Below are 12,498 nucleotides of genomic sequence, written 5' to 3' on the forward strand. Positions count from 1 at the left end.
TTGTAGGATTGGGCCTTTAATTAAACATTCTATCTGAGCCAGAATAGAATCCAGCTAACTCTGCAGTGCTGACAGCAGTAAAAAAGTAATAACAGTTTACTGTTGTAACTGAAGTCAGCAGATTATTACTAAATAAGCACAGGAAGCAGATGTGGCCTGTAAGAAGGTGCCATTTTCAAAACAGAATTGCACTGTAAGAAACTAATATATAGGCTACTGCTGCCTTTTGGCACATACCCAACAAAATATAAGCAAACCATTACACATTTGAGTGCAAGGAATTTGCTTTAAATAGAATGTCAAGTTGATCCATTTGTGCTGTTACTCGTATGCTTATTATTTGAACTGTAGTCATCAGTCACTGTAAGCACAGCACATTTATATTGTCCTTAACGTCTAGACAAATGTTGCCTGCCATCTTATGCTAATACAATAACTCCTCGCTTAATGTTGTAGTTATGTTCCTGAAAAATGCGACTTTAAGCGAAATGATGTTAAGCGAATCCAATTTCCCCATAAGAATTAATGTAAATTGGGGGGTTAGGTTCCAGGGAAATTTTTTTCACCAGACGACAAACTATATATTATATAGATATACACACAGTATACGTTTTAAACAAACAATTTAATACTGTTCACAGCTATGATGATTGTGAAGCTTGATTGAGGTGGTGAAGTTAGAGGGTAGAAGAGGGAGGGATATTTCCCAGGGAATGCCTTGCTGCTAAATGATGAACTAGCACTCGGCTGAGCTCTCAAGGGTTAACCCGTTGTTAATGTACCCTCTCATCAAGGCAGCACGAACAGGAGGGAGGGGAGACAGCATAGCAGACAGAGACAGACACACACCTTGTGTGTGGGTGAGAGAGAGAGATGCACACTGCCCCTTTAAGTAAGCTGACCCACTCTTAAGTGCATTGTCTTTTTAAGTGGATCAGGAAGTTGAAACAGCAGCTGCTGCCCCAAGCTCTCTCTGTCTCTCTCTGTCCGTGTCCCCTCCCTGCTCTATATGGAGAAGGGGTAAGTGGGGTACAGGAGCAGGGACTTTAAGTGAGGAGTTCCTGTACAAGAAATTTAAAGGGCTCTCATTTGTGACATGGGCATTTTCTGGATAGAAAGCCAATACCTTTGTTACCAATCAAGATAGGAACAGGTGAACCTTGTCAGGATATGTCAGTGTTGGTTATTAATACTTTCTAAAGGGTCTTGGAGTTACCATATAGCTATAGATCTATAGTTTCTGCACCCCCAACAAATATTTTTCAGATAATGAAAACACAGCATAATTTTGCAACTTGTTCTTTAAGGCGGTTGATGCATCAGCATGTTGAATGAGTAATGCCCATGTGAGAGAGTTTCAAGCCTGGAGATGCAAGAGTGCACACATTTCTCTCTGGAGTGTTTTGTAAATTCAGCTGTGAAGTTCAGAGCAGGGTTTAAAATTGGGTTTGTGTAGTGTCTTTATAAAAGAATGGCATTCACAAGAGTGCTTTTTAGGCACTATCATAGCTAAAATAATTGCAGAGGCTGTACTTAAGCTAATATTGGGCCCTTTGAGAAGGGTTAGTGGTGGAAAATGAAGATATTTAAAATACAAAAATTACATTAAAGTTCTAAATTTATACACTTAAAATCAGAAATGAAAATGTTCTGGTTTTCATAGTAATGCTAATAATAGCCGTATTGCAGAGGATGTTTTTCTGTTCCGATAGCTAGATTGAAAGTTGAACTAGGTAGCTGTGCAGATGCTGTGTGCCTGCTACTTCCCCGCAAGTGGGCAGAGCCTTGGAACCCATCAGCTGGTATACGCCAAGGAGCAAGAGAGGCATTGTGAGCAAAGGAGTATCACCAAGAACAGTGTCTTCTGGAGCTACTCTTAGGTTGAGGCTGGTGCAGGTTAGGCACTACCCCTTACTCAGGTTAAAAGACACAGTCTTGCCCTACATGTAAATGTGAATCTATTAATGTTAAATGTATGTCAAAAATATACAGGATGTGCAACGTGGCACAATTTCTGGGTATATTTGTTGTTGTGCTTTAGTGGAATGTGCCTAGGTATCAAGGTGATTGAGTGTATTAGAGAATTTTAATTAAATAAGAGTGAGGGGGGGGAAAGGAGAGATGAACAAATGGCTTTTCTCATGGTTGGGTAACAGTCATGTCTGCTGCTGATGCAGCAAGGAGGGCATGGCAATAAGAATGTGTGCCTGTGTGTGGTGTTAAATCTCTCTCACTATGTAACACAACTTTTCTATCACATGAAGAAATCTGAGTAGCCTTTAGTGATTCATATTCTGTATATTATGTTTTTAATATCATGGTTTTTATGCTGTACTGTTTTAACCTTGAAAATAGCATTATGAGGGCTCTGCATTTTTTAAAAAACTGTGCTTGCAGCTTCCTACAGTCACTGGCATTCTTGGCCAACGAAATCTCAGTGCACATCAGATTTCCTCACTCACCCATGCCTGTTCACTCTGTGTAAAGCAGATAACGTAGAAATGTGTATCCACAGCCCAAACCAGCTCTTTCAGCTGACCTGTTAAAGCAGCCAGAAGAGAAGTTGCTCCACCTGCACCTGAAAGCTGAGACCGAGTGCTACACCTTCAGGCCAAGCAGCCAGTCTTGTTTTAGGCAGCCATGTGCTCTAATGGCCAGGGGGGGAAAAGTGTAAACATCTGTTTTTGGAGGGGTTTATTGTTGAGACTATGTGGGACCAACGTGTTTTAAGAGAGAATTTGAATAGAGGGGCAGACATTTTGCATGCATGAAGAGGGAGTGAGTTCCAACATAGGCCTCGATTCAGCAAGATAATTTGCCGGGTGCATAACTTTTAAGCATCTGAGCAAGCCCTTGAAGTCACTGGGCCCGTTGACATGCTCAAAGTTACACACATGCCTAAGTACCTTGCTGAATCAGAGCCGTAAGGGGGAAGAAGGCATGAGGACAGTGGGAATAGTATACGGAGAGTCCACAAGAGGGACTGGAGGGCCATAGGTAATGGATTGGGAGAATCCTATGGGAGAGAATGAGAGCTGAGATGTAGGCAGAGAGGAGCTTGAAGATGAAGACAACATGAAAGAACAGTGATATCAGCAAAGTGGTGGGATCAAAGCATAATAATCAACATCAAGTGATAGCCAGCAAGTTATTTTTGTACTAGTTTATACAAAGCTTTCTGGATTAGTTGCAGATTGAATTCTGCACTTTCCTTACAGGTACAGAAATACACTCCAGCCAGTGAAGAGCATCTCTCTCCGGAGCTCCAGGAGTGGGCGCCGTATTCACCAAAACGTTCCACTAGGCACAGTGATGGTTTTGTGTCTTCCTCCTTGTACACTGGAGCCATGTCAGCAGGTTGGTGACGATGACCTGGATGGTAATGTCTGTAATGTCATGGCGATAATTTTTCCTCAATTTTAATGTTCTGACAGCAAGCTAGACTTACTCGTTTTGTGGTCAAAGCAGAATTCAGTTCGTAGATGTGAAGGCCAGAAGTGACCATTATGATTGTCATGCTGTCTGGAGTGGTTCACAACCATGAGTGCCAACCTCAGGGCAGACTGTCAAAAAGCAGACACCCAAATTGGTGGTATGTTCTTTAATTAGATTTCACCAACCCAGTAACAAATGTGAACTCCTAAAGCATTACAACAGTCTTACCATAGAGTCACAGACAGTCCCTTGGGCATTCCTGTCTATCTTGCCATCCCGTCAAGCTGCATTTCGTTGTGGTGGGTGCTATACACCAAAGATCACAAAAGATTCAAGTTGCACTGTTCAGACGTAACCAGAGACCTGGGAGTTTATTTGGAGAGAACTCATGAATTCAGAGACTCAGAAAGGTTATTCATTCTTCACAAGGATCTCGGAAAAGGTCTTCATGCTAAGTGGAGAGGCAGCATAGTCTCATGGATAGGCACTGGAGTGGGCATTAGTAGATCTGGATTCTAATCCTGTCACTGCCTGTGGCGGGGCGACGACTCACCGGCGCGGTGCCTCCTGCTGGCCGTCTCGGGAATTAGCTCTTTCCAGCCCGGAGTGCCCTCTGTAGGCCGATGTCTCGCCTGCCCCTGGCCCCCGTGTCCCTCCCAGACCCCGGTTCCCCTCTACTTCAGGGTTCTGCCCCCAGCAGCAACCCACTGTGTCTGGGTCTCCCCTCGCAGGGGAACCCCCAACCCTCTATCCCCACCTTGCCTCAGTGACTACTGCCAGTCATCATCTAGCCCCCGCTCCCTGGGGCGGACTGCAGTCTGTAAACCACTCATCATCAGCAGGGGGGTTAGGACCTGCTGCCTTTGCCTATCTCTGCGCTGCCTCTCTACAGCCCCAGTACCCTTTTGTAGGCCTTTAACTAGGCCTGTAGCCTGGGGTTTTGCTAGGCTGGAGCTCCCCAGCTGCCTCTGCCCTTCCTTCGCACTGCTCCACCCTAGGTACTCGTCTCAGCTCCCATGCAGCCAGGTCTTTCTCTCTCTGAAGCTAGAGAGAGAGTGTGTGACTTCCAGTCTCTGGCCCTCAGCCCTCTTATAGGGCCAGCCGTGGCCTGACTGGGGCATGGCCCCACCTGTGGCTGCTTCCCCCAATCAGCCTAGCTTTTCCCCCACCCCAGCCCTCTCCCAGGACTGTTTTAAGCTGTTCAGGGCATGAGCGGGGTGATCACCCCGCTACACTGCCACTAACTTGCTGTGTAGCCTTGAGCAAGTCATTTCTGTGCCTCTTTCACCTCTCACCCTTTGATCTGACAAATTACACGGTAAGATCTTCAAGGCTCTTATGTGCCTAACCCACTGGGGCCTCTGGGTGCAATTTTAATATAAATACTGTCTGCCTTCTCCAGTCAGATTGAAACTGCTCATCCGAGAGGTTTACTTTAGTTACTAAAAAGGCAGTGTGAGACGACTGTGTGAGATCACTAGCACAAATGAGCGTTTTCTTGCAGGAAATGTTTACAAAGCAGCCATTTGAGCTTCATTGCCTACCTTTTTAAAAAACAATAACAAAAACCACACTATAGAATTGATGTAGAGATACTGCCTGATGTGGTGGCCAGCAGGAGCATCCACCTGGCCACTGCTAGGTAGAAATCTTTCCCCGGTGTCTTTCAAAATACTGGTTTAGTATGGTTTGCATTTGAACTAGCATAGAGGATCTCAGAGAGAAAATGTATCAATATGTATTTCCCTGAGTTTAGTGAGCAGGGTCTGAGGTATGTCCATTCAGCAATTTTCAAAGCCAAGGTCCAGCTCAAATGGGCATGAAGTTTAATTTGAATATTGTTCACAGTTCTTGTTAGTGCCTCCTTGGTTATCATCCTGATGGTCACTAAATTACTGGCAGCAGAAAACTCACTCAACCTCTGTGCCTCAAATTACCCATCTGTAAATGAGGATATTATTTAATCAGTATTAGTAAAACTGAGAGTTTTTTATCCGCATAGCATCTCTCATGCAAAGTATTGTAATATGCAATAATAAAACGATTATTAATGAGTAACTGTGACTTTATTGGAAAGTATTTTCACTAAAAAAGCCATTTCCTTATTTTTATATAATAGTGCCCTTAATTTTACACCAAACCTCATCAAAGTATATCTGACAGTAAATATTCATTCTTTGTCTTTCAAAATGTTTCTGCAACTGTGAACTACGATACCAAAACTTTTGTTGAACAACATTTTGTCTGATAGTAAAGTATGAGTGTACTTAAATAAAAATCCGAAATAATGAGATTCACGTCTAAATATCAGTTCACAGAGTTGTGAGTTGTTCTAGTCTAAGGTCAGAGGACACTATAGAAGTTGGAAGTGCATGAGCCCACTGAAGAGGAAAAAGAACAATTGTAGCCGCGATCAGTTTTTTTGTGCACCACACTAAACTTGGACCGCTCTCTAATTATTATTCAGCTAGAAGAATGGAACTATTTCAGTTACATGTTTGACACTATCATGACTTTGAGAAGGGAGAGGACATCTTTTTGGTGGGCAAGTAGACTTTGAACTGTTCAATAAAACAGTCTAAATAATGGTTTGAGCCTTGGAGTTAAATATTCAGCTTCCCACTTTATTAGTGATTTGCATAAATGTTACAGGCAAATGACTTTATGCCAGCATCTTGAGTATGCCTCATGCCATATATTTTGTCCACTTTAAAATAGGTACTGTACCAAGAAGTTTAGCACCATGTCCTGCAGTAACTGCTGTCATGAGAAATCCAGTTTATACTGCTTGGAGCCACAGAGTTCACACCAACAATTGCCCGTCTGTTGCCAGCCAAATCTGCCATCAGCATCTGCATCCCAGGTATATATTCAGAACTTCACAACCGTAGATCTTTAATATAGTTATAAATAAAATCAATAAGAGAAAACTGTTTCTTGCTGTGCACTTTTGTGCACACAGAGGCGAACACTATACTATTGCAGCATAATGTAAAATAATAGTTCTGTTACACCTTTTATCCGAGAATCTCAAAGCACTTTACAAACATGATGTAAAGGCAGTGACTTCTTTCCATGTAATGTTACTATGGCCTTCCCTGAGAAAGCCCTGCAACTTTGGCTTGGACACGTTTGCCTGAAAATGATTTACTTTGAAAGTAAAGGAGAAAGTGACTGCAAAGTCTGTAGAAAATTCAGCCGCTCTTTGAGATAAAGGTAATTAAAAACTTACCCTGATCTGAAACGTTGACTGATGTTTTGTTGTCTCCCACTGGCTCAACTCTTTGATCCATTTGGAATTTCCATAGTTAAATGGCTTTGAAATTTTGAACCCTACCTATGTTTGAAGACAATAAATTACAATTGGGCAAATTTATGAAGTTATTGTGGATTTTTTGGGCCCAACTCTGCTCTCACTGGCAAAGTCAGAGATCAAACCCAATTCCTGCTTCCCTACTTTAATTATTAAACCAACACCTTGTTCATGAATAGGTTATATTAGTATATATTTTGCAAATATTTAAAATTGTACCCATAAGCTTACTAGAAAAAGATTGAATTTATCATGAAGTACATATTCTGTAGAAAGCTTAGGGAGCTGAATTAAAGCCCATAGAAATGATTTCTGTTGAACTGTGAGTCAGTGCACCGTCTATATAAGAATCTGATATATGAACACTGAACTCTGACTTCCAACTAAGTAATAATCTATTAGCATATTTCATGAAGAGCAGATATGTTTCTCATAATATACATAACTCAGTCTCAAGAACAATTTTTGGAGATTGCAGTCTATGTGGTGTATGGTAATATGCTAGGTAGCTGATAGTCACATTGGCAAACATTTATTCAGTGTTATGTCAGGAAGTCCTATGTATGTATTGTCTGGGACTGGCTTGTACAAATATCTTCTCAAAACAAAATGTTTTCTCTGGGACTGAATAATAAAGTATCTTTATTGTGCTTCAATGTGCTTCTTAGGAAATACTTTGTAGAATACAGCTGTCTATGGCTCAGCGATTTTAAGGATGTATTGCAGTGAAGTTAATGGATTAAATTGCTGTCCAAATAGTATTAGAGAATTAAAGCAAAGTAGCAATGGCACTGAGTTACAACGTGCTGCTGTAGACACACTTTTCAGGTAGTCTTTCACTACTCGGTGGGGTTGGGTTTCTTCCTGTTCCTCTTGTTGGCTGGGGTAATGTTAGTTTTGAAGAGATTGTTTTTTGAAGACACTATAACCTACTTTTGTTTTGATGCAGTGCTCAGCACCAAGGTCGCCTGAGTTTGGACCTAAGTCACAAACACTCCAGTGATTATTCTGAAAACTCACGGACGAGAGCATCACATGGTTCAAATTCATTACCATCCAGTGCAAGACTTGGTAATTAGCATTTCAAATTTGTTCGTGCAAAGTATTCTGTTTACATCTAAGACAAAGCAGAGAAAATTCCACCCTACTCAAAGCATCTTTCAGGGATCCTTCATAGCTGTCAGAACATTAAGGGCCCATTATTTTTCCTTGCTTCAAGTTCCTGGCTCTTACAATTTAAGCTTCCATTCTCCTTACTGAAAAGATTTGGGTGAAATCCCTTTTACAACCTGTCTGCCTCTCCTTAGTATGTCACAGCTGAGTGATGCAAGACACTCCTTTCAGCAGCTGTTGCTGCATGGAAGGCAATTGTGTGATGACTGTTGTCAGCAGGTAGAAGGATTTCGCAAATATAATGTTGAGATTCAGAGGTGGGATGGGAAGGGAGAAAGGAGGTAGCTCCAGAAGGAAGGCATAGATGTTAGCACTGATCAAATACTTAGGTAAGCCCTACACAAGTATTACATTGTGGGAAGATAACAAAGTGTGTTAAATTGTTTTATGTCCACCTTAGACAGTTCTGATATTTACATTTGGGTCTGTATCTATTCCAGCAGAACTTAAATATATGCACACTTCATGGCAGTAGTCTTTAACATTACATAGACCTTTTAATTCTGAAATATTTTTAAAAACTGTATAAACAAGAATCTTATGATCCTTCACTGAAATACAACTACCTCTATGGCAGAACATGGCAGCTTTTCAGCAGTACAACAAAAACTATATGTCAGTTTAGGACAGGAAGTGAAATATCTTATCCATTGAAACTAGTGTAGGTAATTGGAATACAATTGAACTCTTTCAAAATGTGCCAGTGGAAGTTCAATGATCACAGGTGATCAGGACCTGTCTTATATCTCAGTCATGTAAATTGGCCAAAAAATATTTTAAAGAGTTCTTTGGTGCCCAAATAAGTATTAGATAGCTCAGTCATTTTGTAGCACTCAGTAATGAGTACATTTAAGCAATGCCATAGCTGTACTAGCTGTTTGAACTAGGCAGTTTGCCAGCCATGAAAGTGGGATTATAAAGGGAATTTTTTGGTAAGGCCTTGATTCTGCTGGGAGAACTGGACTCTTGCACCCACATAGAGATCACTTAGCTTGTCTTTAGAATCAGAGCCTAAATGTGTGTTTCTGTTTGCATTTACATATGTCATAAACTGTGACATTTTCTTGTTATAAAATAGGTTCTTCCAGCAACTTGCAGTACAGGACGGAAAGAATTAAGATCCCTTTAACCCCAAGGTATCCAAGGTCCATCATTGGCTCCGACAGGGGTAAAATCTTCTATTCTCAACATTTTATTTGTTGCCAATCCCCAGCATTAAAAATTCACGAGTCTGGTCCCCAAAAGATTGTTTTAAAAATTATACGATTTTAAAATTATTTTTTCAAGGATTTTCTCATAACTACAAGGAGTAGAAAATTCCTTTTTACTTTTCCAAATGAAAGCACTTGATTCCAGGAGCTGGAGCTTCTCGGAAAACATCCGTTATCACAAGTCTCCTCATAAAATACCATGTGTCAACACAGCACTCTGTAAGAGTTCTAGTCCCATATGAAGTCATTTCCTAATTTTATAATAGTGGTGAAATGACTCCATAAAAGGTGTATTTTGTTAGCTCTAAAACACTGTATTCTTTGGCAAATTGAAGTCTTTCTAAACAGGATGTGAATTTAAAGTTTAAAGGATTTTCCATATTAATATTGTGCTTATATAAAGCATTCTTCGTCAGAGAACTTAAACATTTTACAAATATTTATTGAATGATTGGAAATATATAGAACGGTACAAATTATTTTCAGCAAACAATATGAACTGTACTGCAGAACAGATTTTTTTAATTTTTCAGAGAATATTTTACACAAGTAGAGTTCAGTCTGTAAATTGCTTGAAAGTTCTTGACTGACATTATTGCTTTGAGTATTCAGTATCCTTAATTAAAAATTAAAGATGCTTTAATTGGACATATATAGGTCATATGTTATGTTACTGTACCCTGACTGAAGGAACGTAGCTCTTATAAACAAGTTTCTTTTGTTATTACTAACATCAAATTTACTTTCTGCAACATTCCCTGATGCAGCAAATGATTGATCTGAACAAGCTGATGAGCAAGAATGTTCAGACTAATATTCCTGGATAGAAAAAAGACAGTCAAAGCAAATGTATTTAAAACTGTAGATCTTCACAAATAATTTTTTGCAGCATTTGACCTAAAGGCTATGTGCATGGACTTGTGCTGCTTAAGCTCTGTTGTTGTTTTGAAATGTTTCATAAGGCATTGTATAGCCAGAATCCAGGAGAGTGGATAAGGATCCTTTGAGACTGTCCCTAACATTCAGATCTTTATTTCATTTTTTCCTAGATTTTCTTTTTCATTATTATGTCAGGACTTTCCATTACTCATGTGCATTTATATATTCATTTGAAGGAGCTTGCCCATGGTCGGTTCTCACTGTTACAGTTTCAAGCCAGTGCTCTCAATTTCTAGAGCAGTAAAATCAACTCACATTTGAAAAGATATTGCATGTGTAAATATCTTCTCATGCTTATGTAAACTGTGCATCACATTTGTATTATTGGTGTGCATGTCTTTTAATGTCTTTTCAGATTCCTCCATTTTAAGACATTTACAATAAGCACTACATACAAAAACTGAATCCCTTTATTTTATTATTACAGGTTCACTGTCACATTCTGAATGTAGCAGTCCCAGCCTGATAACCCCTCCACAATCACCACTGAACCTGGAAACGTCTTCTTTTGCCAGCAGCCAGTCACAGAACTCGCTTTCTACATTACCTAGGATTTCTGTTAGCCCGGTATCAATTGGAGAGCGTAGAAAAGATAGGTAAGGTGATAGTTGTCGTCATCTTTCATACAGATACACCTCTACCCCGATATAACACGAATTCTGATATAACGCGGTAAAGCAGTGCTCTTGGGGGGGGGGGGGGCAGGGCTGCGCACTCCGGCGGATCAAAGCAAGTTCGATATAATGCGGTTTCACCTATAATGTGGTAAGATTTTTTGGCTCCCGAGGACAGCGTTATATCGAGGTAGAGGTGTATACCTACGATAATCTTGTCTAATAGTTTATTAGAGTGAAGAAGTGTAAACAATTGGCTGTGCAAAATCAGGAGTATATTATACGTGTTGTGGTGTACTTTAAGTCCTGTTACTCTTTTTTTAAATTATTATTATTATTATTATTATGTATGTGTTGTGAAAGAAGCTTGTGTAACATACTCTTCCTTCAGAAGTTATAGGGTAGTGTTAAAGCTTCCAGAAACTCTGAGACTGATGTGAGCAGTAGGGTATCTTCTGTTAGATTAATGGTTTCACCAAACAGGTACAGCTCCTAAACCGGACTGCTTCTCCTCCTGGTAGGCTTGTTCAGATGTCGGTCCCTGGTGGAATCTTTTCACTAGGAGTCAAAAGAAAATGAAGACCCTATAAATAGTTTGTGGTTAATGCTAAACTTTTTAACGTGACTGGCCGCCAGGCCTAACTCTCTCATTTACACTTGCTGTGATTTGGCAGGATTCAGTCCAAGCAGATCTCTTCAACAAGATTTAAATTCAGGACCATGGCCCTGATCCTGCAAACATGTTTGTACATGGTTAACTTTGGTACCATGAGTAGTTCCAATGATTTTAATTGGATTATTCACAGTCATAAGGTTAAGTGCTGAGTGTTTGCAGGTTTGGAGCCTAAGTAAGATGTTGGGTTTTTAATATAATGTAGGTTTTCGTTGATGTCACATCCCTGTTTCTTATAATGCACATTCAGCTTGTGCTAATTAATTTTGGACTTCTGCTTTTACTTTTATTGTAAAAGTGCTACCTCTGCATTTGTCAGCGTTTACATAAACTCAGAATATCAAACAACAAACCATGGACTCTAAGGGCCAGATTTGTATTTATATTAAGGCCTCTTTACACCATTTTGGCAGAATAAAGAAACTTTGATGTGGAAGTAAATTACATTTATATGCACTTTAAGACCCCTGATTGTATAAATAGCAACCTGGCCCTCAAAATGTAAATAATCCAATAACAAGGGCATTCTATATAATAATACTAAAATAATTCTTAAATCTTACATGAAATTTTATCAGGTTTCATCACGGGATAACTGAAGATATTTCAGCAATTTTTATTCCACTACGTATATATTGTACTGTACATTGCTGTTTTGAAAGTGACTGTAGAAAGCACATTGTGGAGCTTTATTTATTAATTCACCCTAATTAGCACAACTGTATTCAGTTTTCAAGTAAAAAGATGCTTTCTGCTAATGGTCAGCCCTGCAGGCTTACCATTGAATCTGAAGATCAAGCAGGGTTTTTCCCCTTCTTGCACATAACTAATAGAGAGAGCGTTTTGGCAGCACAAATGATGTGTTCAGTGAAACCTGTGTAATCTCATATTCCTGTCAATGGGGCTACGCAGGTGTAAGTGCTTGGAACTTAGCCCTGGTGTACACTGAATAACGTAGCTGAAGTCGACGTACTTAGATCGACTTACCATGGTGTCTTCACTACGGTGAGTCGACTGCTGCCGCTCCCCTGTCAACTCTGCCTGTGCCTCTCGCCGAGCTGGAGTACAGGAGTCGACGGGAGAGCGCTCGGGGATCGATTTATCGCGTCTAGACTACCGGCTGGTAGTGAAGACATACCC

General features: G+C 40.2%; 1 protein-coding gene across 1 annotated transcript in view; it reads left to right on the top strand.

The window, feature by feature from the left end:
* The window catches only part of DLG5 (discs large MAGUK scaffold protein 5), a 207,015-nt gene that overhangs the window by 174,272 nt on the left and 20,245 nt on the right, over positions 1-12,498 (top strand). Inside the window, exons 16-20 of the mRNA XM_065408068.1 lie at positions 3,219-3,357; positions 6,154-6,298; positions 7,698-7,819; positions 9,000-9,089; positions 10,499-10,667. Of these exons, the coding sequence (XP_065264140.1) occupies positions 3,219-3,357; positions 6,154-6,298; positions 7,698-7,819; positions 9,000-9,089; positions 10,499-10,667 (665 nt within the window). The remainder of the gene's footprint in view (positions 1-3,218; positions 3,358-6,153; positions 6,299-7,697; positions 7,820-8,999; positions 9,090-10,498; positions 10,668-12,498) is intronic.

Source organism: Emys orbicularis, chromosome 7 (assembly GCF_028017835.1).
Source record: "Emys orbicularis isolate rEmyOrb1 chromosome 7, rEmyOrb1.hap1, whole genome shotgun sequence".
Lineage (NCBI taxonomy): Eukaryota > Metazoa > Chordata > Testudines > Emydidae > Emys > Emys orbicularis.